At 35.4% G+C, this 24,778-nt stretch overlaps 1 protein-coding gene across 1 annotated transcript; it reads left to right on the forward strand.

The window, feature by feature from the left end:
• Positions 1-3,528: 3,528 nt before the first annotated feature.
• On the forward strand, positions 3,529-23,518 carry LOC129261645 (fibroblast growth factor receptor 2-like). The gene is made up of 17 exons (XM_054899698.2): positions 3,529-3,821; positions 4,620-4,736; positions 5,385-5,476; positions 5,831-5,887; positions 6,553-6,622; positions 7,673-7,717; positions 8,356-8,552; positions 8,871-8,945; positions 10,032-10,143; positions 10,692-10,796; positions 13,693-13,962; positions 14,706-14,873; positions 16,966-17,147; positions 18,347-18,430; positions 18,866-19,080; positions 19,489-19,626; positions 21,514-23,518. Exons 1-17 carry the CDS (start codon positions 3,725-3,727, stop codon positions 21,965-21,967), a joined length of 2,478 nt encoding a protein of 825 aa, XP_054755673.2. The 5' UTR covers positions 3,529-3,724; the 3' UTR covers positions 21,968-23,518.
• The last annotated feature ends 1,260 nt before the right edge of the window (positions 23,519-24,778 follow it).

A 24,778-nucleotide genomic window follows, 5' to 3' on the forward strand; every position in this document is an offset into this window, starting at 1 on the left:
TCAAATGTTTCCAGAATGAGGTTATGAAGCGATATAGGTATATTAGAAATTTTACACACTCTTCAGATGCTAAATTTCAGTATGAACAGGAGAAAACTATAGATAACTGATACATTGTCCCTATTTGATATAGAAATGAATTCTTATTTTTTTTAGCATTTCATTCTGCACTTAAATAGTCTTGTCAACAGGAAACATCGCTCTTTTTAGCAAAGGCGAATAAACATGTGCATATGGTAATAAAATTACAATGTTATCCACGCCAGTTGAGATACTTATCAGTGGCTCTACCGATATCCGGGCACAATCATTAGTATCGGGTCATAGCTGATCTTCGATGGTCGTAAGCATTTAAATTTTACCACAGTATTGCAAACAAATAATCGTTATTATGATAGTATCGTCACGCAGACTGTTTTTGTGTACCGGTAAACTCTCTCTGCGCGATAGAGAATGATGATTATAACAACAATCAAAATAGTAGATCGCTTTTAAGCATAAATCTCCTAATTAATCTTAAAGAAGTCCGACTATTTTAATTTTACAGGGTACAGGTTTTCGTAAGGGTTCAAAAATTATATTAAAAATATTATACCATGGAGGTAAAAGTTATGCCTCCATTAAACAAGCAATAATCTCCTGAAAAGTTGATGTTTTTACCAATAGCCCCCTATTTTATAACAAAAATCCATGGTGGTTTACTATAGGATGTAATGAAACATAATGATATTTAGGCAACATTATTTATGACCCCGAATAATAGGACAAGGGGATTTTATTTAAATCGGGAGTTTGTCTGTGACCGCTTCCTAGAACCACTTCCTGGTATCAGAATTAGCTTCACCTATTCGTCACTCCATGATTAATTAATATCAAGGATAGAATAATGACTAGACGAATGCAGATATTGTTCTACTTTGAATATAATATGAATAACAATAGAAATTACCGAACCAACTTTTTCTCGGAAAAAAATAACAATTTCAATACTAGACATGCTAGAGGCCATGGAATAGACACCGCTATATTTCCATAATTTTATCTGTATTCTCTGGCGATTGACGAATGTATTTGTTTCAAATAATGACAAAAGTACAACAAATGCAATCAACATCTCATTGTGTTTATGAATCCCTACTTTTTATGTTTTCTTTTCGGGATAAAAACCTTTGGATCCAATGTTTGCGATCTGGGATGCAGCTCAGTGCAGGCATACGGTTGTGTATCACTCATATTCAGGCTTCTACTCAACATATTCTCATCAATCATGGCGTATTCTGTTTGCTCGGATGATCGACGTGGAGGGTGTCCTCGAGGAAGGGGAGGACGCATCATAGCATTGGCTGTCATACTCCGCTTCCGACCTGGCATCTCTGGCATTGGTCTATCAAGAACGGATGCATCAATCGATAATCCCGGAAGCGCCCAAGCACTCTGCGATTTAGGCAATTCCTTGAGGGATATAGCTTCCGCCATCTGTGCTAGACGGCTGTCTGATCTGCTTCGTAGCAACATCGTTGTTCGACCGGACCTTCCACCCTGCAACATCTGGTCATTCACGTATTCACTGAGTTCACTGTGCTGGCTGATGCCGTCTGTCGCACATTGGCAACTCTGAAGATACTCGTGCTCGAGGGCAGTGTCGTCATCCGCATACTCATACATATTTTCATTGATGGCAGGGGCACGCCGAGGCTCTGCTGAAACTTTCTTTTTTCGTCGGTGTCGCACCATAATGATAATCATACAAATTCCAAATACGATTAAAAAGGGAGCCAAGACGATCACAACAATGAAATAAATATTTCCAAATAAGAGCTCCTTGGTGGTAGGTTTTGGGATGAGCGAGGTTGTCTTAGCCGAACTTGGTTTGAAGGTACTGCTCACTCTTTCTGTACTTGGTTGTATCGTATCAGATGATGAAGTGAAAGTGGTACTTCCCGTGCTTGTGGTTATTAAAATCGATGTAGGATTAGTAGAAATGGGTACCGGTGTTGTAGCTGTACCAATTCTTATCTGAGAAAGCCCATAATTTTTAGTTGTTGAGTTACCTTCAACATTGCACCTTATGGTTGTAAGATTATCACCGGCCCGTACATTTATCAGCCTAACCGCTGTTCCATCTCTTGTAATACTTCGCCTTGAACTATTTGTCAAAGTGAAAAATTTGTCTTGGTTAATTCTCTTGCTTGTCCATACACGTTGCTGATAAGTATTCTCAAAATCATTGCGGCTGCGGCAGGAGACTTTGGCAGAGCCACCAAGTGCTGCTTCTTCAATCAAGGGGTCAGTACGAACCTCCGCCCTTGTGATAGAACATGGTGAACGTTCATCTATCGGTCCACAAAGAGGATGTAGAAACGAGAATTCACAGAAGAATCCCACCACACTTAAATCTTGTTCACTTGCAAGAAAGGACTTCCTTGTAATGGTTATCATTTCTTTTGTAAGTTCCAACTGTGGTTCGATGCTGTCAAAACCGTGCTTGAACCTGATCTCCTGGACTGGGTACTGGTGTGACCATGAGCACATAAGTTCAACCTCCACCTCCTGCCCATCATCGTTCCCTGTCAGACTTGGCAGGTATGCTGCTTGGCAGGACAGAGGTTCGGGTAATAAATTATCACCACAAGCCCCAGCAACAGACAGGCCCCCAGAAGGTCTCATGGTAGAAGTTGGCATAGAAGAACACCTACATATCCCGATGAGTAGGTTTGCAACAGTGAGTGCGTAAACCTTTAGAATTTGCATTAATCCCATAATGGATTTTACTCAACAGGCATCGACGATATGAACTTCACAGCAAAAATAGCGCTTTGTGAATGACCTACTGGCACATATACCAAACTTCATCACAGAACATCACATCTAACACAAGTGTATATCACAGCAGTAGTTGTTAACCTATGATCTATATCCCAATTAATCTCTGTGTTAAAAACTTCCTCAGGAAACATGAAGTCATTGTTGATTCAAACTTCCATAAGCTTTAGTGGTAGGTGGTATTGAAATCAGGAACAAACATCGGAAACGTGATTCCTTCATTAGGCGGATATGTGACAGGGATGACCAGCTTCTCAAATGTTACCAGTCGAGGGTCTGGGTATATTCTTGGACAAGTGGATCATGTATTTGAAATGGAGGATCATTCTATCCCATCCGGAAATGATCTTAATGTGATTATTACGTATCACACTTTTGTATATTGAAAATACACAAGTTTAAAACGGAAAAGTCTGGTATGAAGAAAATGCGTGATAGTCATTGCTCAATGACAATTCAAGTGAAGGAAACTTTGAACCAAATAAACAAATTCCCTATAATCCCTCTATTTATAAATTGAACTGGAGTAAATCTGCTTTAAATGACCAGTTTATTGTATAAACCATCAGGAAAGTGTTTAGAATGTAATTCATTAACACGGATGGGATAATATATCATGAAATACTCATACGTCATGAGATACAAAAAAAAATCACTTTCAAATACAACCAACAAATCAATCAAATGATGGGGAGAAGTTGCGGCGCGTCGATCGATTTTAAGATTTACAGCAGGAAAATTTTGTTTGCATTTGGATATGATGAAGGTTCAGAAACGCAATCGTCGTGATTCAGATTTCGAAGAGCGATTTTAAAACACGTCCTTCCTAGTACCCCTTGTACGTAACCAAAACATGTCTTTATGGCCATTTGGATTTTTTTCGAGATAAATTTGAAATGCTATGGCGATTTTATTGTGTACATGGGCATATTTATTCATCCTTCTTCTAAGTCCAGTGCGCATCGATTGTCAGAAATGCAATACCATCGTTCCATTTGGTGAGTTTGCTTATAACCTATTCCTAATCTTTGATTGTTTGTGATATGAAGACAAAACAGAGAGCTTTTGATACAGGCGTAATTACACGCGAGGGGGGGGGGGGTGGTTTACGGGGGTAAACCCCATTTATCAAAAATGTAACTGATACTATTGTCGAAGTCATTTATATTTTTTTGTATTCCATTCAAGTTGGCTAAACTTTCCTAATTTCAAATTCTAAGAACGAGATAACCCACGCTCAGTCGCATCGCTCTTAACAATTGAAAATTATTTTGACCCCGATAAATTCTACGTTGAGTCTTTCTGAAAAAAAATGAACCCACTGCATCCAGAGTAAAATTACATTTAATTGTGGAATTTCGCCGACCTTTGTAATTTGTTTTTGTTACGCAAGGTAGATGGGTGATGGCTTGTACAAAAGTAAATATTTATGCTTCAAAGAAAATGGCAATTATGACTTTGTGACACTGATGCCTCTGACATTCTAAGGAAAGTAATATTTGCCATTTACTATTGTATTATTTTATACAACAATATACAATATTAATTAACGCTTTAATTAAATAAGTTTTTTTTAAGGACTTTAGTGTTCAATTGAAATCATTTTGCGAGTTATTATTATTGTTTTTTAATTAATCATTTATTTTTTTTTCATTTTATTTATTTATCTATTTTTTTTTTTTTTTTTTTTTTTTGGGGGGGGGGGGGGTTGATGACGAAATCACGGGCATTTCTTAAATACTCACTAAATGTGCTAACATTTTCATGGACTTGTAATGTATTCTATTTCTTTATAGCGGAAATTTCCGAAAGCTCTTTGAAGGTGCACTTTGAGACCGTGACCGTAGATACAAATAACAAAATTTCTTACAATCTTAGAGCCAACTTTAGTTGGGACCATCCACAGGGATCTGGTAAGATATTTTTTTCTGTAAATGACTTTTAAATACAAAATAAGATATGGGCTGAATAATAACAAAAAACAACGAGGAAGCCAGGTTAGAATGGGAAAATATATAATCCAAAAAAATAATTAGTTACTCTTTATCAGAATCAATTTCTATTCATAGTCATATTTATTTATATATAAACCTGTTTACCATGCTCTCAAAACGATTCGAATGTATGCATTTTCTGTGCTGCAAATAAATTTTCGATGTATTCGTTAATTATAATACTTTGAATGTAGTTTCCATACACGTTTGCTCCTTCGTTTTGCAAGCCTTTAACAGGTATATAAACTAATGTACACAATAGTCTCAAGCTTCGATTTCAAGTACGTGTATAAACACCATGTTCAAACATTTCGAGAATATTGAATTTCAAGAAAATTAAATTCTACGTTTCCTCTAGTTACATCTTAATCATTTTATGACGGTTCTTATCATTTTATTCCACATTTTTTTCCTATATACGTAACTTTCATCAAATTTTAATGAGGGAATTTATTATGTACCTATATTTTCGATGGAAGCTGATTTCTCCTTTCCTTTCTGTTTAATTACTGTATATGAAATCGTTGAAAAGACTCATTGAAAATATTTTGTTTTATCATTTACTAGGATATGACAAATTTATGGTAAGAAGGGTCAAGGTAGATGGGGAATTCTATTCTTCCAGATTAGATTGTGATGACGATTCCTACCAATATGTGGTAAGTATGAATACGGAGGTTGGTGGGGGATGGAAGGGATACGTGCCCAACCCCCCTGAAACTAGTGTAACAGAGAATACAAAATTTGATGCGCCGTATCTTACAAAAAAAACAGTTGCTTTTCAGCTGTGTCTTTTATGAATAAGAATGTAGCTTACCTGTATAAGAAGCATCATTTTTTTACAACAGCATGTGTGTATCATATTAACACACATGACCTATACTTCCTTTTAGACGTTACGGTGAAAGTGCTAATATTTGAAAACAAAAAACCCCCAATACAAACAGAATTATGAGCCTATCTTGAAGAGATGATTGTCTAATAATTATCATTTTCTATGCATGTGGATATAGATAGACACGTTTGCAGTGTTCAATGATCTTCAACATGGCTCAACATATGTATTCCAGGTAAGTTTCTTTCTTATGAAACGACGTAATTGTTAAATATTTTGTTTAGTTGGCTTTTAATACAAATAAATATTGAAATTAACACGAACATATAGGATTATTCTGTAACCTCCAGAATCCTAAATTGTGTCTGGTTATATGAAGAGTCTTATGTTTTAAATGTTTTCATAAAAATTTTGAAGACCACACAAGCCACGCAAGATCGGCGCGCTCCATATTCTCTTAAAATCGTGATCTAGTGATGAAAAAATCACCGAATTTCCAACTAATTAAAATCCCGAACGATGTCACCATCTACTTATTACAATTTACTGGCTTCAAACATAATTTGCGTAATGGTTGGGGGAAGGGCCGGCTCCCCTGAATATCCCTCAATACTAAATTATTATATATAAAGTAAGATATATCAGTATCTCACAATTAGTGACGTTTGCTCTTATTTTCCTTCTAGTTTATTGCCTACCGTATATTGCAATAATCTTGCCCCTTCCTACTAGTTCCTTTTTTAAGTTGTTGCACCCTCTTAAGAATGGAGAAAACATCCCCAAAATTATTTACACCTTCATATTAAGGGCCGATGTCTCCTTTTTCCAACAATATTTGTCTCCCTTAAATAACCAAAATCTTAGAGCCAGCATGACAATATTTTTTTTGGATCGATTTAGATTGGTCTGTACGATTCGACCTCTCATGGCGTTTCTCAGCCCGCGGAGGAATTATCATCAGCAGCACCGGGTATGTAAGAACATCAGTCACAGATAAACATCCTGCTTTTTAATCGATCTTAACCAATCAATAATAAAAGTCCTTCCTCAAATCATAAGCCTCTCAACCCAAGTAACGACTGATAATCGTCACTTTTCTGTGTTTAAAGAACGATTTCACCCCAGTTGGTTGGAATAAAAAGAGAAAAAATCAAAGAAGCATAACAGTGAACTGAAAATTTCATCAAAATCGGATTGAAATAAGAAAGTTACGGCACTTTAAAGTTTCACTTAATTTCACAAAACAGTTATATTGACATCCAGATCAGTATGCAAAACAGGAAACTGATAAAATCATCCACTCACTGTTTCTCTTGTATTGCATTACATGGAATATGAAATATTCAGATTTTCCCTTCATCATGCTCATTATCATGTGAAACAAAGTTATTTTCCTTCCTGAACATGTGTATGTATTATTTCGTGGTTCAAACAAGAGGGTCCTCATTGTTAAATCTTTAAAATGTGACTTGACCTTTAAGCTCCACAGAGCATTATGTGCGTGATAGCGACGGCTTGGTGGGATGTGGTTGGCTAGTGGTGGTGAGTGGTCTTGAATGTGTGTGCTATGGGGTGGGATGGTGCGTGTGTGCGTATGTGTGCCTGTGTGTTTTGTAAGTTGGGGGATTCGAATTCGTGATATAGTTTTTTTTATGCTAATGGCAATTCTTGTAATCTAGTTTTCATTAATATATTTCATTACCATAATGAATATATATATACATACATACACACGTACACACACACACACACACACACATATATATATATATTTATATATATATATATATATATATATATATATATATATATATATATATATACATACATAGACATACATAGACACATGACAAGATGTATATAGAGATATATAAGAAAAGAAGTAGTATGGTTAGGCGTAAATTGTTATAAAGGAAATGATATAGGATCAAACAGTAGACTATTGTATCAATAAGTTTACAAAAAGGGTAGCCAGAAATAAATCAACAATATTTCTATTGTAATTCCAATCACTTCACAGATTGTTACGTAGAAACGTTTGATCTGGACTACTGCGCGTCGAGAGGTAATTATAGATGGTTATTCTCAACGTCTTCTTTATCGGGATTCCTATGTTTTATTTCATCACTGGAAGCACTATAATGATTATATTCTATTTCTGCAATTTTTCCCTCACCCTACCGTCTGGGGGGAGGGGGGGGGGTAAATGAGAAACTTATTTCATATACTCGGTTCAGCAATATTTATTACATTGTTCCCCTTTAATGAGCAATTACAGTAGATATAAGCTTGATATAACGAAAATGAAACTTTGTGTGCGACACCCTCCTGCATAGAACAAAATACGATGGGTTATCTATTCTATCAGTATCATGAATGATCGGCAGTACAAAACAATTGCTTTTGTAATTACAAAATTTAGGCAATTTTGCGAGGATTATAGCGGAATTAGCAGAGACAGTTTCATAGGAACTATGCACCAGTATTGCCACATGTCATAATGGAACTAAATCTGAAACGCATGTAAAATAATGGTAAAACCGTATACCACTCTGTACCGTGTTAATATCATGGTTTCTCTATGAAACACTGCTCATTTATTCAAAGAGCATTTGCCATGTTTATGTCTTTCTCTTTTTTCTCGCATTTATACTTTCCCTGTCCTATCTAATGCCACACATTCGACCTTCCTTTACCAATCAGACATAGCAACGATCGGTGTACCAGTAGCCTTGCAGATAGCCGACATCATAAAGTATCAGAACCCTTACCGTACGGTGACCATCTATGTGACATGGCGTCGTCCAGTGCAGATTAATGGCCTTCTCACATTGTTTTCTCTCAATGTATGGAACGCGAAAGGCATGGTATTTACGAAACTTCTGCGAGTCAACGAAGAAGTGAGCGTTTCGATTCATCATTAGTTTATGTTGGCCGGGAAAAAACATAATTTAAAATCTATTCAGCAGTCGAAATTATTCAATTCGATTTATGATTAACAATTGTGGGATCCCAATAATTTGCTTTGGATCATATTAGCACATGATTTTTTTAATGTTCTCTTAAGTGCGAGGTATCATTAGATAAATAAATAAATAAAGATCAATAAAACTGGAGTGATAAGAAATTTTTTTTTTTTAGCAAGGAAATCATTGTACATTATCAAGATGAACCGAGTATGTAATATTTGTTCCCTAAATTTTCTTTTTTAATATAAGCATGCTGATGGTCCAGATGTAACATTCTTCAGGAACATCCCCAATATCACAGAGGGTATCGAAAATAGCCTCATGGTGAGTATACATGTATTTTATGGTTACATTATGTCTTAAAGTGCTATTAGAAAGTTGATCTTTTTTATCAATAATGTCAGGGTAAAGAATTTTGGCTAGATTATTTTGTGGAGGAAAATCCGATTTAAGGGAACTTTAAGGTCTATAGATACAGGAGCCGAAGTACGGTTTTGCAAGTGGGGAGGTGGGGGGGGGGGGTGCTTATAGCGTACGAAAACAAAACCACAATGAGATGACTGATAACAACAAATAAGATTTTGTCGAAAATTGGTGAATCAAACCAGCTCTGAAACTGAGAACGAAACTGCTTTTCCAGTTCACCAGTTTTCGACAAAAGTTCATAGCTGTTCTTTGTTCTTTAAAGGGCGTTTTAAATATACTTAGGACCTTCTTCACAGGTAAATCTCGAATCATCATTGTATTGATCATTGCAATTCGTCTCTAGAATCATCGGACCTTTCATACGCTCATTCAAAAACTGTGATTTGAATTCGAATTCCCGAGCGGAGGCGGTATGTATGTTTGGTGACTTGCCGAATTAAAGCGCTGCAATGATACGATGAGTGCATGACAATTGCATTATCTACGGACGCGCTTGAAAGGATACGTAAGATCCGCCCCTCAAGAGATGTTTTGGAGGTCAAGCCGTTCATAAGTAAAATTCGTACCGTAATTTGAGTGAAACTTAAGCGGAATTCATCTATGGAGTAGGATTTGAATTAGTAATTGTGATTAGCGTTCGTGATTTTCGTTTGGTTTCACACGTGCTAAAAATCGTCATTAGCCTATTTTTTAGCGGAATCATCATTCAAGTTACGATTTTTTTTCGGTGTGAAAGGGCGGTTAGTCTTTTGAATCTTCAGGACGTCGCTGAGCAAAAATTCTCTAATGAAATCGATTGTACACCATGAATAGAAGTCATGTCTTTCGATCCTTAACATAATTCTCTACATACTAAAAATATTATTATGTAGGTAATGACGATGGTAATTGTATTCTCCAAATAATTAATTGGATTGAATTGTTTTTGTGTTGAATTCAGTACTAATTTATTTCAAAGCATGATTTTTTTTTAATCAAATGTAGGTTACTGCATACGTCGCCCAAGATGGGAAGTTTGGGAGTATTTCTGGACCAGCATATCGTCTAAACTTTACCTCAACACCAACAACGTATGTCACATCTGCTCCTCCACTGGGTAAGCCCCAACATCCGATAGTTAGTTTTCAGTTATCCGTTATTTGCTGAGGGTAAAACCGGAAGCTTCATGCATTGACTTTTGAATATCCGCATAGTGATGTTGAATATGTCATGGCTTTCCGATTTCTGGGATCAGAGAGAGAGAGAGATATATATATAAATAAATAGAGAGAGAGGGGGGGGGGTTAAGTGGCTGTATTTAAATTGCTTGTGCTTCTTACAAACAACTTTAATGATATAAGGAACACTACTAAAATGTATCCTTTATTACTTTTATGTTGCAAGTAATTTGACCATTATTTCAAAATGCCATCAATTAAAAAAAGAGCGATGGGTTTACCACAGGAGTAAGTACTTAAATGTTTTGCATTGTAAAACAGATGTAAGTTCAGTGTTTTGCATTGTTTTACAATGGATACGGTGTTACTTGAATTATGCATCTAATTACGCACTAATAGGTCAATTACAATATAATCCAAACCTATATTACAAGCTTACATTTTTCCAATCATTTTCCAATTCAATTCCATACAATTTTCACTCTAGAGATCGCAGACTCTGAGGTGGTGGAAATACAGGTGAAAAGACGTCATATACCCGCTGTGACGTCATCGGCCCCACAAACATACAGTCCGATTAATCAGGTGACAGGTAGGTAATGTAATGTGTTTGTATCTCTATAGGGTTAAGGGGTGAAGATTCTCCTCTTTGTCCATACCTATAATAAATTGGGGGGGGGGGGGGTGTTACACCCACAAATGTAATAATCGCCCACAAATGTAATAACGCCCACAAATGTAATAACACTTTACCCACAAATGTAATAACGCCCACAAATGTAATAACATTTTACCCACAAATGTAATAATTTTGATCGCCCACAAATGTAATAATGACTTTACCCACAAATGTAATAAATTTGAAGGGATTTTTGGCGAATCCGTTCTAAACTGAAATCCTATAGTAATACGCTCATATAGCACAAAAGTGCAAAGTCTTTATTTCCAGACCCGGTTAATAAAGAATAATATAATCCAATGTCTTTTCTTCCAGACCCGGTTGTTTCAATAATTATAATATAAGTTCAAAGTCTTTTTTCCAGACCAAGTTGTTTAAAAAATTATAATATAAGTCCAAAGTCTTTTTTTCCAGACCCGGTTGTTTAAAAAATTATAATATAAGTTCAAAGTCTTTTTTCCAGACCTGGTTGTTTAAAAAATTATAATATAAGTTCAGTCTTTTTTTCCAGACCCGGTTGTTTCAAAAATTATAATATAAGTTAAAAGTCTTTTTTCCAGACCCAGTTGTTAAAAAAAAATTGTAATATAATATAAGTCCAAAGTCTTTTTTCCAGACCCGGTTATTTCAAAAATTATAATATAAGTCCAAACTAAGATATGATAATGATATTCCAGTGGAATAAAAATGAGAATCGAGCTTAGTCTTTTTCCAGACCCAGTTAAGTAAAACTGGTGGAATTAGTGTCTTTGTTGTTGTTTTCATTTATACGGCGCATATTGTGAATATATGCGCTAAGGGTAAATTGAGAATCAAGCATAGTCTTTTCTCCAGACCCGGTAACTAAAACTAAAACCCTATAGTAATGTGTTCGTATAGCACAAACGTGCAAAGTCTTTTTTCCAGACCCGGTTAATTCAAAAATTATTATAAGTCCAATGTCTTTTTTCCAGACCCGGTTGTTTAAAAATTATAATATAATTTCAAAGTCTTTTTTCCAGATCCGGTTGCTTTAAAAATTATAATATAAGTCCAAACTAAAACAACAAAACAAAGACCTATGGTGAAGTCTTTGCTCCAGACTCAGTTATTTCAAAATAGGAAATAATAAGAAACAATAAAAAAAACTATATCAACAAAGACCCCACAATATCATTGATGTAGAATAACGTTGTTATTGTTATCTTGGGTTTTAAGGTGCGTATCATTCAGATATGAACATTTACGCCTATGATTACTTTGTCGTTTTTGTGGTATGCTTTATCACAGGGTTTTAATAGTTAAGAAGATGCTGGGGTTAAGTCTTAAGATTAAAGTTTCGCTTAATTTGTATTTTTTCAGAAAACTGGGTGTGGGGTACAGACAACACTCTAAACCCAAGCATTTTGACTGGGCTTAATTTTGAAATTTGGTCTTAGTTTTTTTTTCTCAATATTTCTTTATTTTTTAAATAACCGGGTCTAGACGAAAGACTATGCATAATACTCGGGGGGGGGGAGACGAAAAAGGGAAATTGGATACAAACAGATATTTTCGCTGTCACATTACGTTAATGTAAGTTGAGCAAGAAAATCAAGTCGTTAAACCTGCTTTGCGGCCCATTCTGGTGTTAATTACAACTCTAAATTTTGTGTAGTGTGTTAACAAGGCATATAAAAGTCTTCTCCTTAAAATGAATATGTGTATTGAATCGAAAATGATCGTCGGAAAATTCCCTCACGAAAGACACTGGTTATCACTTGAAAAGAACATGAACATGGCTTGCATGGAACCATCGGAAAGGGCCATTTTTGGGCCTCCTCGACGCCAATGTATGCACAAGGGAACACTAAAAAAAATGAAGTGCTAATTTAGCACTTACAGTGCTTGTATAGTGACTGCACTATGTGTGCTGATTTTATAGTTTAAATTTAAACTAGAAAATTAGCACTCGTAGTGCAGTCACTATACGAGCACTGTAAGTGCTAAATTAGCACTTCATTTTTTACAGTGTACTAGTACTACTACTACTACTACTACTGCCGCTACTTACACTGCCGATGCTGCTTTAACTACTACTACCACTACTACTACTACTACTACTACTACTACTACTACTACTACTACTACTACTACCACCTACTGCTACTGATCGTAGTCTTTTATTACTTATAGCACTGTGAATTCTTATAATAAAATAAATTATTCTTTAAAGGGATGGTCCGGGCTGAAAGTATTTATAACTTAATAAATAGAGTAGAATTCACTGAGAAAAATGCCGAAAATTTCATCAAAATTGGATAACAAATAACAAAGTTATTGAATTTTAAAGTTTAGCAATATTTTGTGAAAACAGTCGTCATGAATATTCATTAGGTGGGCTGATGATGTCACATCTCTACTTGTTCTTTTGTATTTTATTATATGAAATAAGGTTTATTCAAATGTTTTCCTTTAAGAACTAGAAAAAATGGATTGACAACGAATTTAGTGCATTATATATTTGTTGCTGCAACTTATTTCATTATAAGGGAGACATATAATTCACACAAGTATGCAATTATGAAAAATATATGATTTTATGTAATAACATAATAACAAAAAGTGGGGATGTGACATCATCAGCCCACCTAATGAATATTCATAACGACTGTTTTCTCAAAATATTTCTAAACTTTAAACTTCAATAACTTTATCATTTGTTATCCGATTTTGATGAAATTTTTGGCATTTTGCTCAGTGAATTCTACTCTATGTATTAAGATATAAATATTTTCAGACCGGACCATCCCTTTAAAAGTGATTTTATACAATCTCCATCCCCCGACAGATCCTGTACATTCTATACCTGACGCATTACATGCGACCGATTTCCCAGCGTCTAGTCCTGTACCTCCTAACCAAGGTCAGAATGAGTGGACCAAGGTATTGCTCTATTCAGGTGTGCCAGCATTCGTCCTCACCTGTTGTATCGCCGCCATCCTGATTCGTTTTCGACGTCGACGTTCCAAATCCAGCGACGAGACACTCTTCATTCGCTACCTTGAGAATGGCAGTGCAGAGAAGCCACCCACACCTACAGTGAAACGGCCATCTGTAGGTATGCTCATATCAAATAGATGTAAATGATGTTTAGTATGCTATAAGCATCCATAGACTACAATGATAACGGGGTAGATTGTCCCATTCATTGATTTTAAAAGTTCTGAATAAATTCTTACAAAAGTAAAGAAAGAAAGATATTCTACCAGAGGGATTTGTAAAAATATGTACCCTTTGTGGTTATAGCATGTCGAAAACGAACACAACCACTATCTCGTGTCAATGCGATTCATGCAGCCACCCCAAACAAAAATAAAAAATAAATAAAGCCCCGAAACAAATTTGAAGAAAAAATATACATTTTGGGAAAAACGAAGTATAAAATCACTAAAACCAGATCATCCAGCAGTTAAAGATCATCATCATCAAGGAGATAACCGTGTGCCAAATGCGATTCTCTGTAATGTCACGATTATTTCCTGTATTCTCCTTTTTTCATGAACGAGAGAATGGTACCACCAAGAATGAAATAATATGAAATATGTCAAAAATACAAAGACAAAATACAAATACAAAAGAATAACATTGTTTAATGTGAAGTAAGTGATAGCGTCTTATAGAGTAACTTTTTTAAATAGTCACACCGTGCTCCCATCAATTGCCGTTTGCAGGACTATCCCATGTTGCTGATCTCTCACCTGTTGGCTGCGAGCCAAAATATATAACAATTTACTTTCTACCCGCAGATCACAAAGTTTATCATCAATTTATTATTTTTCTAAAATTGTATATCGCTTTCAGATTTCCGTCCTAAGGACCCTGCATTTGAAGGCAAAGAATTTGACAGATCTCTTCTGAAGATTGAGAAGGAATTGGGTGCCGGTCAGTTTGGAATCGTATACAAAGCTTATGCATTCGGTCTAAATGGAACCAAGGAATACGTTCCAGTAGCTGTTAAGAGTTTGAGAGGTAAGTATTGCAAACCATATCATTAACTCATATACCCAAAGCTGTACGTTGCAAAATGCCAACCGACTAGTTTGGAACGCATCACTTACTAAACAAAAGATAAACACAGTATCGTCAGTGAACATAGATGGCGCTGAAACGAATGAACCAAAACCAACCATTGATTTGTAAGGTAAGCAGTCAGACCGCAGGTCCCTATGCTAATGAGCAAAAAGGCCAGATTCATCCAAATCATCTCGTGGCTGAATCCTCCTCCTTGCAAAATCTCGTGATTCGTGAGATTTTCTTTCTCTAAGAATTTACCTGTTTTAACCTCAAGTTAAATGAAATATTATTGCACCATCAGATAGAGTAAAAGTTACTCTTTCATATTGGTCATTTATTTTGTATACAATATTTTGTTAAATAAGTAAATTTCTGGCCTAAAATTGTGCCTCAAAACTGAATTTTCCTCCTCTGTTTTCTTTTGCAAATTGTGCAAAACTTTTTATTTTGAGCCTCAATGATATCTATATCACCATAAAGCTGAACTTCTGTACTTTCTCACAATGCCACTCTTGATATGCGGCACCTTTTAATCGGGTCAAGATCACACTTTTCCCACCAAGGTACAAGACGAGATTTCTGAAATTTTGTACTTGCATGAAATCAAGAGTTCTGATTGGCTGGATAAGGTTCACAGAACAACAGGCGCGGGGTATTTGAGGAGATTACCACATGGGAAGTGTGACCTTCCCACGAACCCAGGCACTGGAACCGTTGGAATTTGCCATTATGTGGTCTTTTTGACCAATCAGAGTGCAGTATACTTGTTTTCAAGCTGCTCTATGTACTTGGCAAATGAAAAGTGTGATCTTGACCCGATTAAACCAATTCTTATTTTGAAACCTATATCATTTCAAAGCATACATATTCAGCTTCATCATGATATAACAATCATTTGGGCTCAAACAAAAATAAAGTGTGAAAATAGCAGCTTTTGTCAGGTGAAAATATTTATTTTGTAGCATATTTTAGATCAAAATTTTAACCTATATTACAAAATCTTTGAATAAATCCAAACACATGACCTGAAAGAATGATTCTTCTTCTTTACAATGGTACCAAATTCATGAAATTCGATGCATAATTAGAGCAGCAATGACCGAATGAAAAGAGGTGTTTTGGTCTGCATCAAGCTCATTAAATATGCAAAACATCTCAAGTCATGAATATCACTTGGATGAAAGAAGCCACTTTCTTGGGACCTGCAGTCTGACTGTAAGTTTGAAATATACACAGAATAAAGCAGTCGACTCTCATAACGTTGTTTTTTGCAACACAGTTCAAATTGAATGTGTAATTTAAAAGGGAATTGGCTGTGGGTTTTTATGTATGTGTGTGTGTCAGGACCACTAGCGTACCTACGGGGGGGCAGGGGGGGCACTCTGCCCCCCCTGACGAGTCACAACCCATGCAAAAAACGTATCTTTGCCCCCCCTGACGGGCTTGAAAAACCTTTTTTGCCCCCCCTGACGAGCTTTAAGACCTTCAATGCCCCCTGACGAGCTTTACGACCTTTTTTTTTTTTTTTTTTTTTTTTTTTTTTTTTTTTTTTTTTTTTTTGCTTGTCAATTTTTTTCTGGTACGAAATCCTTTATTTGTGATCGAAGACCTTTTTTTTTTTTTTTTTTTTTTTTTTTTTTTTTGCTTGTCAAATTTTTTGGCGGACGGTTTTGCCCCCCCTGTGGAAAATCCTAGGTACGCCACTGGTCAGGACACGTGTGCGTACGTGTGGGCATGGGATGGAGATCTAAATAAAAACAATTTCCTTAAAAAAAAAAAAAAAACGAAGCCAAGTAACGCCCCCAACATAATATTTATAATACAGATAAAATAAACAAATACCTACATTGAAAAAAAAAATGAAACAAATATTGAAATAATAATAATAATAATAAAAGAAATACAACCTTACCCTATTGTGGAACATGAAAATTTGCGCTTTGTAAAAATTATCCTTGAGTTCAAGCAAATTTTTTTTTCATGTTTTAATCATTGATACATTATATTTCAGTTTTTTGGTATATTTTGTCATTTGTTTCTTGAATAGTCAACGCCACACCAGCTATGGAAGAGGACTTCTTAAATGAGATTAAGCTGATGATAGATCTTGGTTCACATCCTAACATCCTGCAGATAATAGGATGCTGTACAGCACAAGAACCAAACTATCTCATCACAGAATACATGAAGTATGGGGATCTACTCCACTTCCTTTGGAAATGTAGGGAGGTGAGTCCGGCAAATCACATATGGCATTTCATAGCAGTCTTTCTTAAACAGTTAGGAATATGAGAAGGTTAGAAGATGAGCTAGCCTTGTATATGATGATTTCGTCGTCCTAATTTTCCTGCACCTTCACCCATCCCCCCTTTTTTCAGGGGCTTGATGATTACAAGAGCTTCATTGAACATCATGCATATTTTATATTGCATTGCTACAACTTTGAAATATTTCATTTCCCTTGTGGTAGATGTTTGTGTTACTCTTTTGGCGGTGATGAAAATACTGAAGTATAGGTGGATGTGCTTGAAAGCTGTGGTGTTCCTGATCTCATTGCTGATGTTGTAAACAATGATCAAAATTGTAGTTACAAAGTTCATGTACGGCATTAAACTACTATATACATGTACAGCGGTCAAAGGAAGGGCATAGTGTGTTTACATTGTTGCTGCGTCATATGGTTCATTTTGGTGGACTGATGTTAGAGGTGGATTCGTGATTGTATTGGTGGTGGATGTCATTAAGGGAGAGATGATGATAGCTTATGTGGCTGCCATGGACGATGTTGTTGGATTTCAGATACAAATGACATATCGTGGGACGTGATCGCGTCTTTCTAAAGAATTACCTGGGCAGTCATCCAAGCGGGGATATTTACCGTGTTTACATGTGATCGGCTTTTGCATCGGCTTTTTATAGCGTGTAAACGCGATTAACTTGCATCGGCTCTCGGTTCAGAATAGGCAATTTTGCACCACCAAAGTAGTATGTTCATAACCGCGAGCCGATGCAGAATCGGCTTTTTTACTACGTGTAAACAGAAAGCCGATTCTGCCTCGGCAATTGGTGCGCATTTCATTTACTTTACCATTGTGACGTAATTGTAAGCGCACGGATCCAGCGTTGTCTTTATCATGACGTATATTGGTGTGCGTATCATTTCAGGTTTTTGACACGCGAGCCGATTCTGCACCGCGAGCTGTAACAGCGTGTAAACGCGGAGCAAGATAAACCAAAAGCCGATTCTGCATCGGCTTTTGGTTCTGAACCAAAAGCCGATCACATGTAAACACGGTAAATATCGATAATGTAAAACCTCTCTTTTCGTGTCGCACCTCGTATTTGAACATTATTACCTGTAAATCAAATGACATCAAATATCGACTTGTTCTATATGATTTATTCTGATTTGGGATATTTCTCCTTAGGACAAGTACAGGAGACAAGACAGCATATTCGACCTTACGCAGGCCAACCAGCTCCAGATCTGTCGGCAGATCTCTCGTGGAATGGTATGTCTCTGATATCATTTGTCTTGTACGTCTCTTGTCAACGACCTTTTCAGGAAATCAGTACACGGTTAATTCAACATGGATCTTTTTGAAATTGAAGAAAAAAAAGATACTGTAATGAAAAGGGTATTAAAAAAAATAAAAATTGTAAACAGAATGTATGTATAAACATATGGATATTCTTTAGTCCGAAAAAAATAAAAGACATTATACATGTTATATCGTGAGACTTTTATGTATTCTATTTTGCATTTTTTAGCGTAGTGTTATTTTTAGCAGACAACAAAGTAAAATTAATTCTATACAGACACATTAATTTCTTTTCTAAAGTTTGTCACCTGTCTGGAAAACGGCAACTTACGTTTACCTCGGCCTTATACATGAAATCAAGATTTTATTATTATCCTTTTCATACATTATCTACATTCTTTCCAGGAATACATCTTCAAAACTCGCTATTACCATGGTGATCTAGCCGCTCGTAATGTGTTGGTTGGAGAAGGGTTAGAAGTGAAGATATCGGATTTCGGTCTGGCTGATGACATCTATCAGAGTGGCTACAAACGACTCGCTCCAGACAAGAAAAGACCAGTCAAGTGGGTTAGTCTTGAGACGAATACCATTGGAAGATGTACCATACAGAGCGATGTGTGAGTTCATGGAACATAAATATTTTATAGTTCGCGTTTTAAATTGCATAAGGGTTTTATTTTATTATTGCATCGTGCTTTGGGAAGGAGAACCAAGTATCAACGCACAACTATGCCCGAAATAAGATTTACCCTGTCATTAACAAGAAATTATACTGAATAGCAAAGTGAAAAAAGGAGATTTGACATTTGACCATCTATCTCCATCTTTTGTCGGATTTTTATACATTAAATGCTTAATCTATTGTTCTAACATACATTTACATGCATTATATTTGGTATTTGTTATGGTTTCAATGAATATGATTTGCACCATGTTAAATATCACTAACACTAACACAGGGGGAGACCGGGAGTGATTCCCTTTGAATAACGGATTTGATTTCACCATTTTTTTTTATATCGCAGATGGTCTTTCGGAATCGTGATGTATGAAATCTGCACCCTTGGTGGCATACCTTACCCGGGAATGGATGGAAGAGAAATCATAACAAAACTACAAGAAGGATACCGTATGCCCAAACCTGATCAGTGTCCGGATGACATGTGAGTTCTCCATCTCTCTGTTTCTAACACTTTCCAAATGGAATGGTTTCATTCAATAACTATGAACATGCGAAAATCAGGAGAAGGAAAATAAATCGACGGTCAATATGCGTATGTGCGATAATCATCACTACCATCATCATGATCATCCTCTACCTTCTCTTTATCATCATGTTCGTACATGTCATATGGATCATTATGCTCATAAAGTTCTACCATGAACTATTTGTGATAGAACATGCCACCCCCTTTGGACTATTTAGGGTATACCCCCCCCCCAAAAAAAAGATAAAAATGGACACCCATGCATGGTAGACCGTGATATATTGAATAGCCATGATACTGACCTGATGGTGTAACGTCTCAGACAAGAAAATGACTCACAATTTCTTTATTTCAAACCAAGAAGCATTAATAATTCGAGATCCATAAAACACATGTTTTACCCCTTTAAAATTATCATAAAATCTGTGCATGGGGCGACATGGCGATTTAAAGACACTTTTCAAGGATATATCACTCCGGGAAAGTCATGTTTTTTGCTTCATCTTTAATTTGAAACCATCTTCAAAAAGTGGTTTATAAAGGAAAGCAGGTTATAAATACATGCGTATAAAGAAACGATATCAAGATGTTTAGAAAAAATTGAAACAACTGTAAATAAGATTAAAAATTACGCATTTATATTAATATGATGAATAACAGATATAATTATTATATACTGCATAATACTTTTGTTTTTCTAGCGGAAATATCTACCTTCAAGGGATTTCAATAAAGAGATAACCTTTAAACCTTTTGATCATATTGATAAAACATACTGATGAAAGTGCGTCATAGAGTCATTCGTGAAAATGGCATCGAATATAATCCTATATCCAATCTACCATTTGCTTTACGTCATTAATTAATTCAGCCTCAATGGTTCACTACAGAATTGCCCATGGAAACCGTTGTTGTTTTTGTCCAGAACATAAAATTTAGTTCAGATATCATTGCAGACTTTGAGCTTTACTCTAAAAGGAAAAAAAAATGATAAACATTTCCATTCACTTGGGCTTGTGGATACTTTTTTATAGTCTGAAAAAGATGCAGTGTAGCTTCGTTATTTTTTTTCGTTTCATCAGGACAGAAAATATTTTCCAAGTGATTGTCCATGAAAATTGAAACCCAAGTCAAGCAAGAAAATAGAGAAACAATGAGGGTAGTTATAGCAAACGAATAATAATAAATTATGTAGAAGATATTTGTGATAGTAAAATATTGGTCAGGATATATAACACCAGATTAAAGTAATATCTTCTGGAAAAAAACAGATTGAGTTAATCTATTTATCTTTTAATTTCACCAATTGAGGCATCTGATATATACATGTATATACGTATTAAATAATCATAGGCCCTGAAAAATACAGGGTGAACGTTAGGATGGTCTAATAAAAGAACCCATTTGGCGACCTTTGATTCACTAAATACTAAATATTCAGAGGCTAACATTAGGGTGTACGAGGTTCAAGAAGCCAATGGTTAAATACATCTTTGGGAAAATCACTATTAAGGGAATTTTAGGAAATGATAGCATATCTGTTATTGCGTTATCTAGACTCTTACTTAATAGTGTGTAATTGTGACCCACTTTTTACTCATTAGCTTTCCATTTCATTTTCCGTTTTTTTTTACTTCGATTTTGTTTTTTATGACATGTACGTCTTATCTTGCACCAAGCACTTAAAAATGAAATAAAAACCGATAAGTCTCTTGTGCCCACATTCCCTTTTTATCATGGAATCTTTGTCAGTATCCTTGCCTAAAATTTGTCAGAAACATATCAATTGGCAACCGTCATTATCATCTTTGCACTTTCTTCTTTCTGCTATTATAAAATCAGCTATGACATCATGAGGGCATGTTGGCATGCCAGCCCATCGGAGCGTCCAACCTTCACCGCGATATTCAAGCGACTGGACGACATGCTAGCAGTCGATTCAGACTACCTCACTGCGGAGCTCGATGACGTCCAGCAGTTCAATTTCACTACAGCGCCATCACTCGACGACAAGGACTCAGTCGGCCAAAACTTATCAGAGGAAGATATGAACATGCCGACAATTGGTGAAAGAATGGCAGAGGAGGAGGAGGAGGAGGTGGGTCATCCGGAGAAGATGAAAGATTCGGTTGCTATGAAAACCAAAACCATGGAAACGGCCATGGGTCATGGAAATCCTGGATTTCTGATGGAGGAAGAGGAATGCTCGGTATCGATCAAGCGTGACAGTAGGATTTTACTAGATCCAATAGAGCATGGTTGTGGTGATACTGAAGTGGTATCGGATAAAGTGTAAGAAGATAGCCAAATTAGCTTTCCTATGTTCAGTCAAGTTATCATCTTCGGTATACATATTATATTGTACCTGTAGCTGGGTTACAAATGTGATTCAATAGTTGTCAAAGAACTTATATACTGTAACAGATCAATATACCCACTCCCCGATGCCCTGACTTTGAAAACATTGTCAAATGTGGCAATATTACCGCAAAGAAAATAAATTAAGATTGATATGAAGCGATTAATTATTTGCCAAATTAAAATTGTCGGATGCATTTCTCTTGGGCAGTAATAGGTGTAATGTTATCAAATGTAACGTTAAAGAATAAGTTTCCTCTCTGTTGGTATCTTTATTTTCAATCACATATTGCAAGAATGGTTTAGACACATCTTTGTCATCCAGGATTGTCTTAAGAATAATGAGTGAAACTACATTCATTATTTTCAGCGAGCTTAGATAAAACTTGTCTCTTTGCATTCTCCAATTTAATTTTTGGTATGTGTTCAATAATGTTTTATTTTCATAATACATTACTTGCTTTCTTGCAAAATAGGGCAACTCATCATGATTTAGGCAAAGAACAACTCGAAAGAGAATAAACCTAATTATATTTCTAGCCTGGGTAAATTTTACACCTTATCTTTGCCACTGAGATTTCGTATGGATATCAATGGAAAATAAACATGGAAAACGGATCTCCTTCGTGAAGCTCTAAAGTTCAATGTTTTTGTTACAATACCACACGACTAAAAAAATATTTGGTAAGTCCCTACGTGTCCTACTTTGAATGTCATTATTACGCTTTATATTTAGATTATATGAATGTATATATTATGCTCTGAAAAGTATCGATGTTACATGAAATAAATGTTGTTAGGATGCCCGATCGTGATAATTAAGTAACAACAACATAACATTAATATATAGTAATGATAATAATACTAATGATAATAATAACTTTGATAATATTATTATTATTATTAATAACAATAACAAAACCAAAAAATGAAAACGATATCAATAAAGTTTATAATAACAATGTTTATAACACTACTTGTACAACACTTCTACTTCTATTACTGCTACTATAACTTTTACTACTAATATAAGCAATTGAATTCATGATGATGATATTTATTGAAGCATTATTTAACAAATGATTTTTAATAAGTACACGTTTTTTCTAAACATTCCATAAAATGAAGGGTACAACAAACTTGAGAGTTGTAAAACGACGACCAAAAAGTGATTGTATGTAGGAATGTAAAACTTAAAAGAGGAAGAAAAACAAATGTTATAATCATTTTCTTTCTTTTTCTTATATTTCATAAATGCTCTAAGTATCTCTCCTAAGTTTTTGTTTCGCTAATTTTTTCATAAAGAAGGATGGCGATCTAGAAATACCATTGTCATGATTGTTAGGATTGCAATACTCGTGTTTATTTTTTCCGGCAACAAAAGGAATGGGATACGACAGTCATGTTTGACAATCGACAATCATTGTAAGGATAACTAGATGGATCTATTTTATGTTGGCATTCAATAAATAAACCTTCAATCGTGTGACATACGGAGGGTTTACTTTTAATTCGAGTGGCAGACAAAGGTAACATCAAATAACGTAGACAAAGAAATGAAGGCGAATTAAAAATGATCCGTTGTGGCATGTTTCTGTTCTTGAATCTTAAGAAGAAAGAAAGAAAGATAAAAAAAGGAAGTGAGAGAGAGAAAGGGAAAATGTCAGGAAGAGAGAGTGAGTAGGTGGGGTGTGTATGAGGGTGTGCGTGTGTGTGTGAGAGAGAACGAAATGCAGAACAAAAAAAGAAGAAAGAAATATAGAAAGGAACAAAGAAAGAGAGACAGAAAAAACAGTAAAATGTTTTCAAAATATGATTTAAAGGTATACGTCTCCGGGATTTAAGAGATATTTTTTTTGACATAGTACACGCTGCGTAATATACGACGCTTACACGTCAAATGACAAGTTCTGAATGTCCAAACTCTGACGATTCTCAGTTTGCTTGTGTTTCAGCTGTTGTTCGAATATCTTGGCAGATTGGCTCCGCCTCCTAGGGCAGAATAAAAATAATTTGAAGGAATTTTACTATTAGTAGAGATAAATATATTAAAAAGAGACCTCGAATCTTGAAATCATAACGTGAATACGTCACGTGAATTATAAGAAATTATCATAAATGCATGCAAAGCGTATTTCATATTAATGGATGTAGTAAACCCACATTGCTGATTTCATCCTATTTCATCCTCCTTATTCTTTAAAATAACTATACGCAAGCCATTTTTCCGTTGTAGCTTCTAAAAAAATGAGAGCCTATTACAAATACTCTGGTTCTGTACCAGGAAATAATCGACACAAAAAATCTTATTGTATCTTTAAAGAGTATCGCCACTTATTTTGCGTTAAGTTGATATTTTTAATTGAGACATTATCTGAACAAGGAAAACCTAAGAAAAGATTGTTATTGTTATAAGATACCATACAAATTTTAATTGATAATATTCTCAACCTAATAGGAAGTTTGACCCGAACATGACCAGGTTTTCGTTTTTTGGGTGCATGTAAAAAAAAAACTTTTGCATATAATTCTGAAACATAAGTCAATCTTCGATCTCAAAGTATTATTTCAAACCAGAATAAGCAAAACATGTGCTTATATCACCTTCTTAGTCGAATTTCGCTTAATTCGTAAAGGTTTATGTGGTCCGAAGGGATTCTACCAAGGGAATTGACTAAGGGAAAGTCCCCTGTAATTTAACACTTTTGCAAAAAAGTTTACAATTATTCTTTCTTTTCTAACTTTATAA

This window comes from Lytechinus pictus, chromosome 5 (assembly GCF_037042905.1).
Source record: "Lytechinus pictus isolate F3 Inbred chromosome 5, Lp3.0, whole genome shotgun sequence".
In the NCBI taxonomy this organism is placed as follows: Eukaryota; Metazoa; Echinodermata; class Echinoidea; order Temnopleuroida; family Toxopneustidae; genus Lytechinus; species Lytechinus pictus.

What these genes read in the sequence shown, in the direction of transcription:
- LOC129261645 (XM_054899698.2), top strand. Translation starts at nt 3,725, where the DNA reads ATGGCGATTTTATTGTGTACATGGGCATATTTATTCATCCTTCTTCTA. An exon ending in ACGATTCCTACCAATATGTG is followed by an intron (nt 5,477 to 5,830) that starts GTAAGTATGAAT and finishes ATGTGGATATAG; the next exon opens with ATAGACACGTTTGCAGTGTT. An exon ending in AGTGAAACGGCCATCTGTAG is followed by an intron (nt 13,963 to 14,705) that starts GTATGCTCATAT and finishes TATCGCTTTCAG; the next exon opens with ATTTCCGTCCTAAGGACCCT.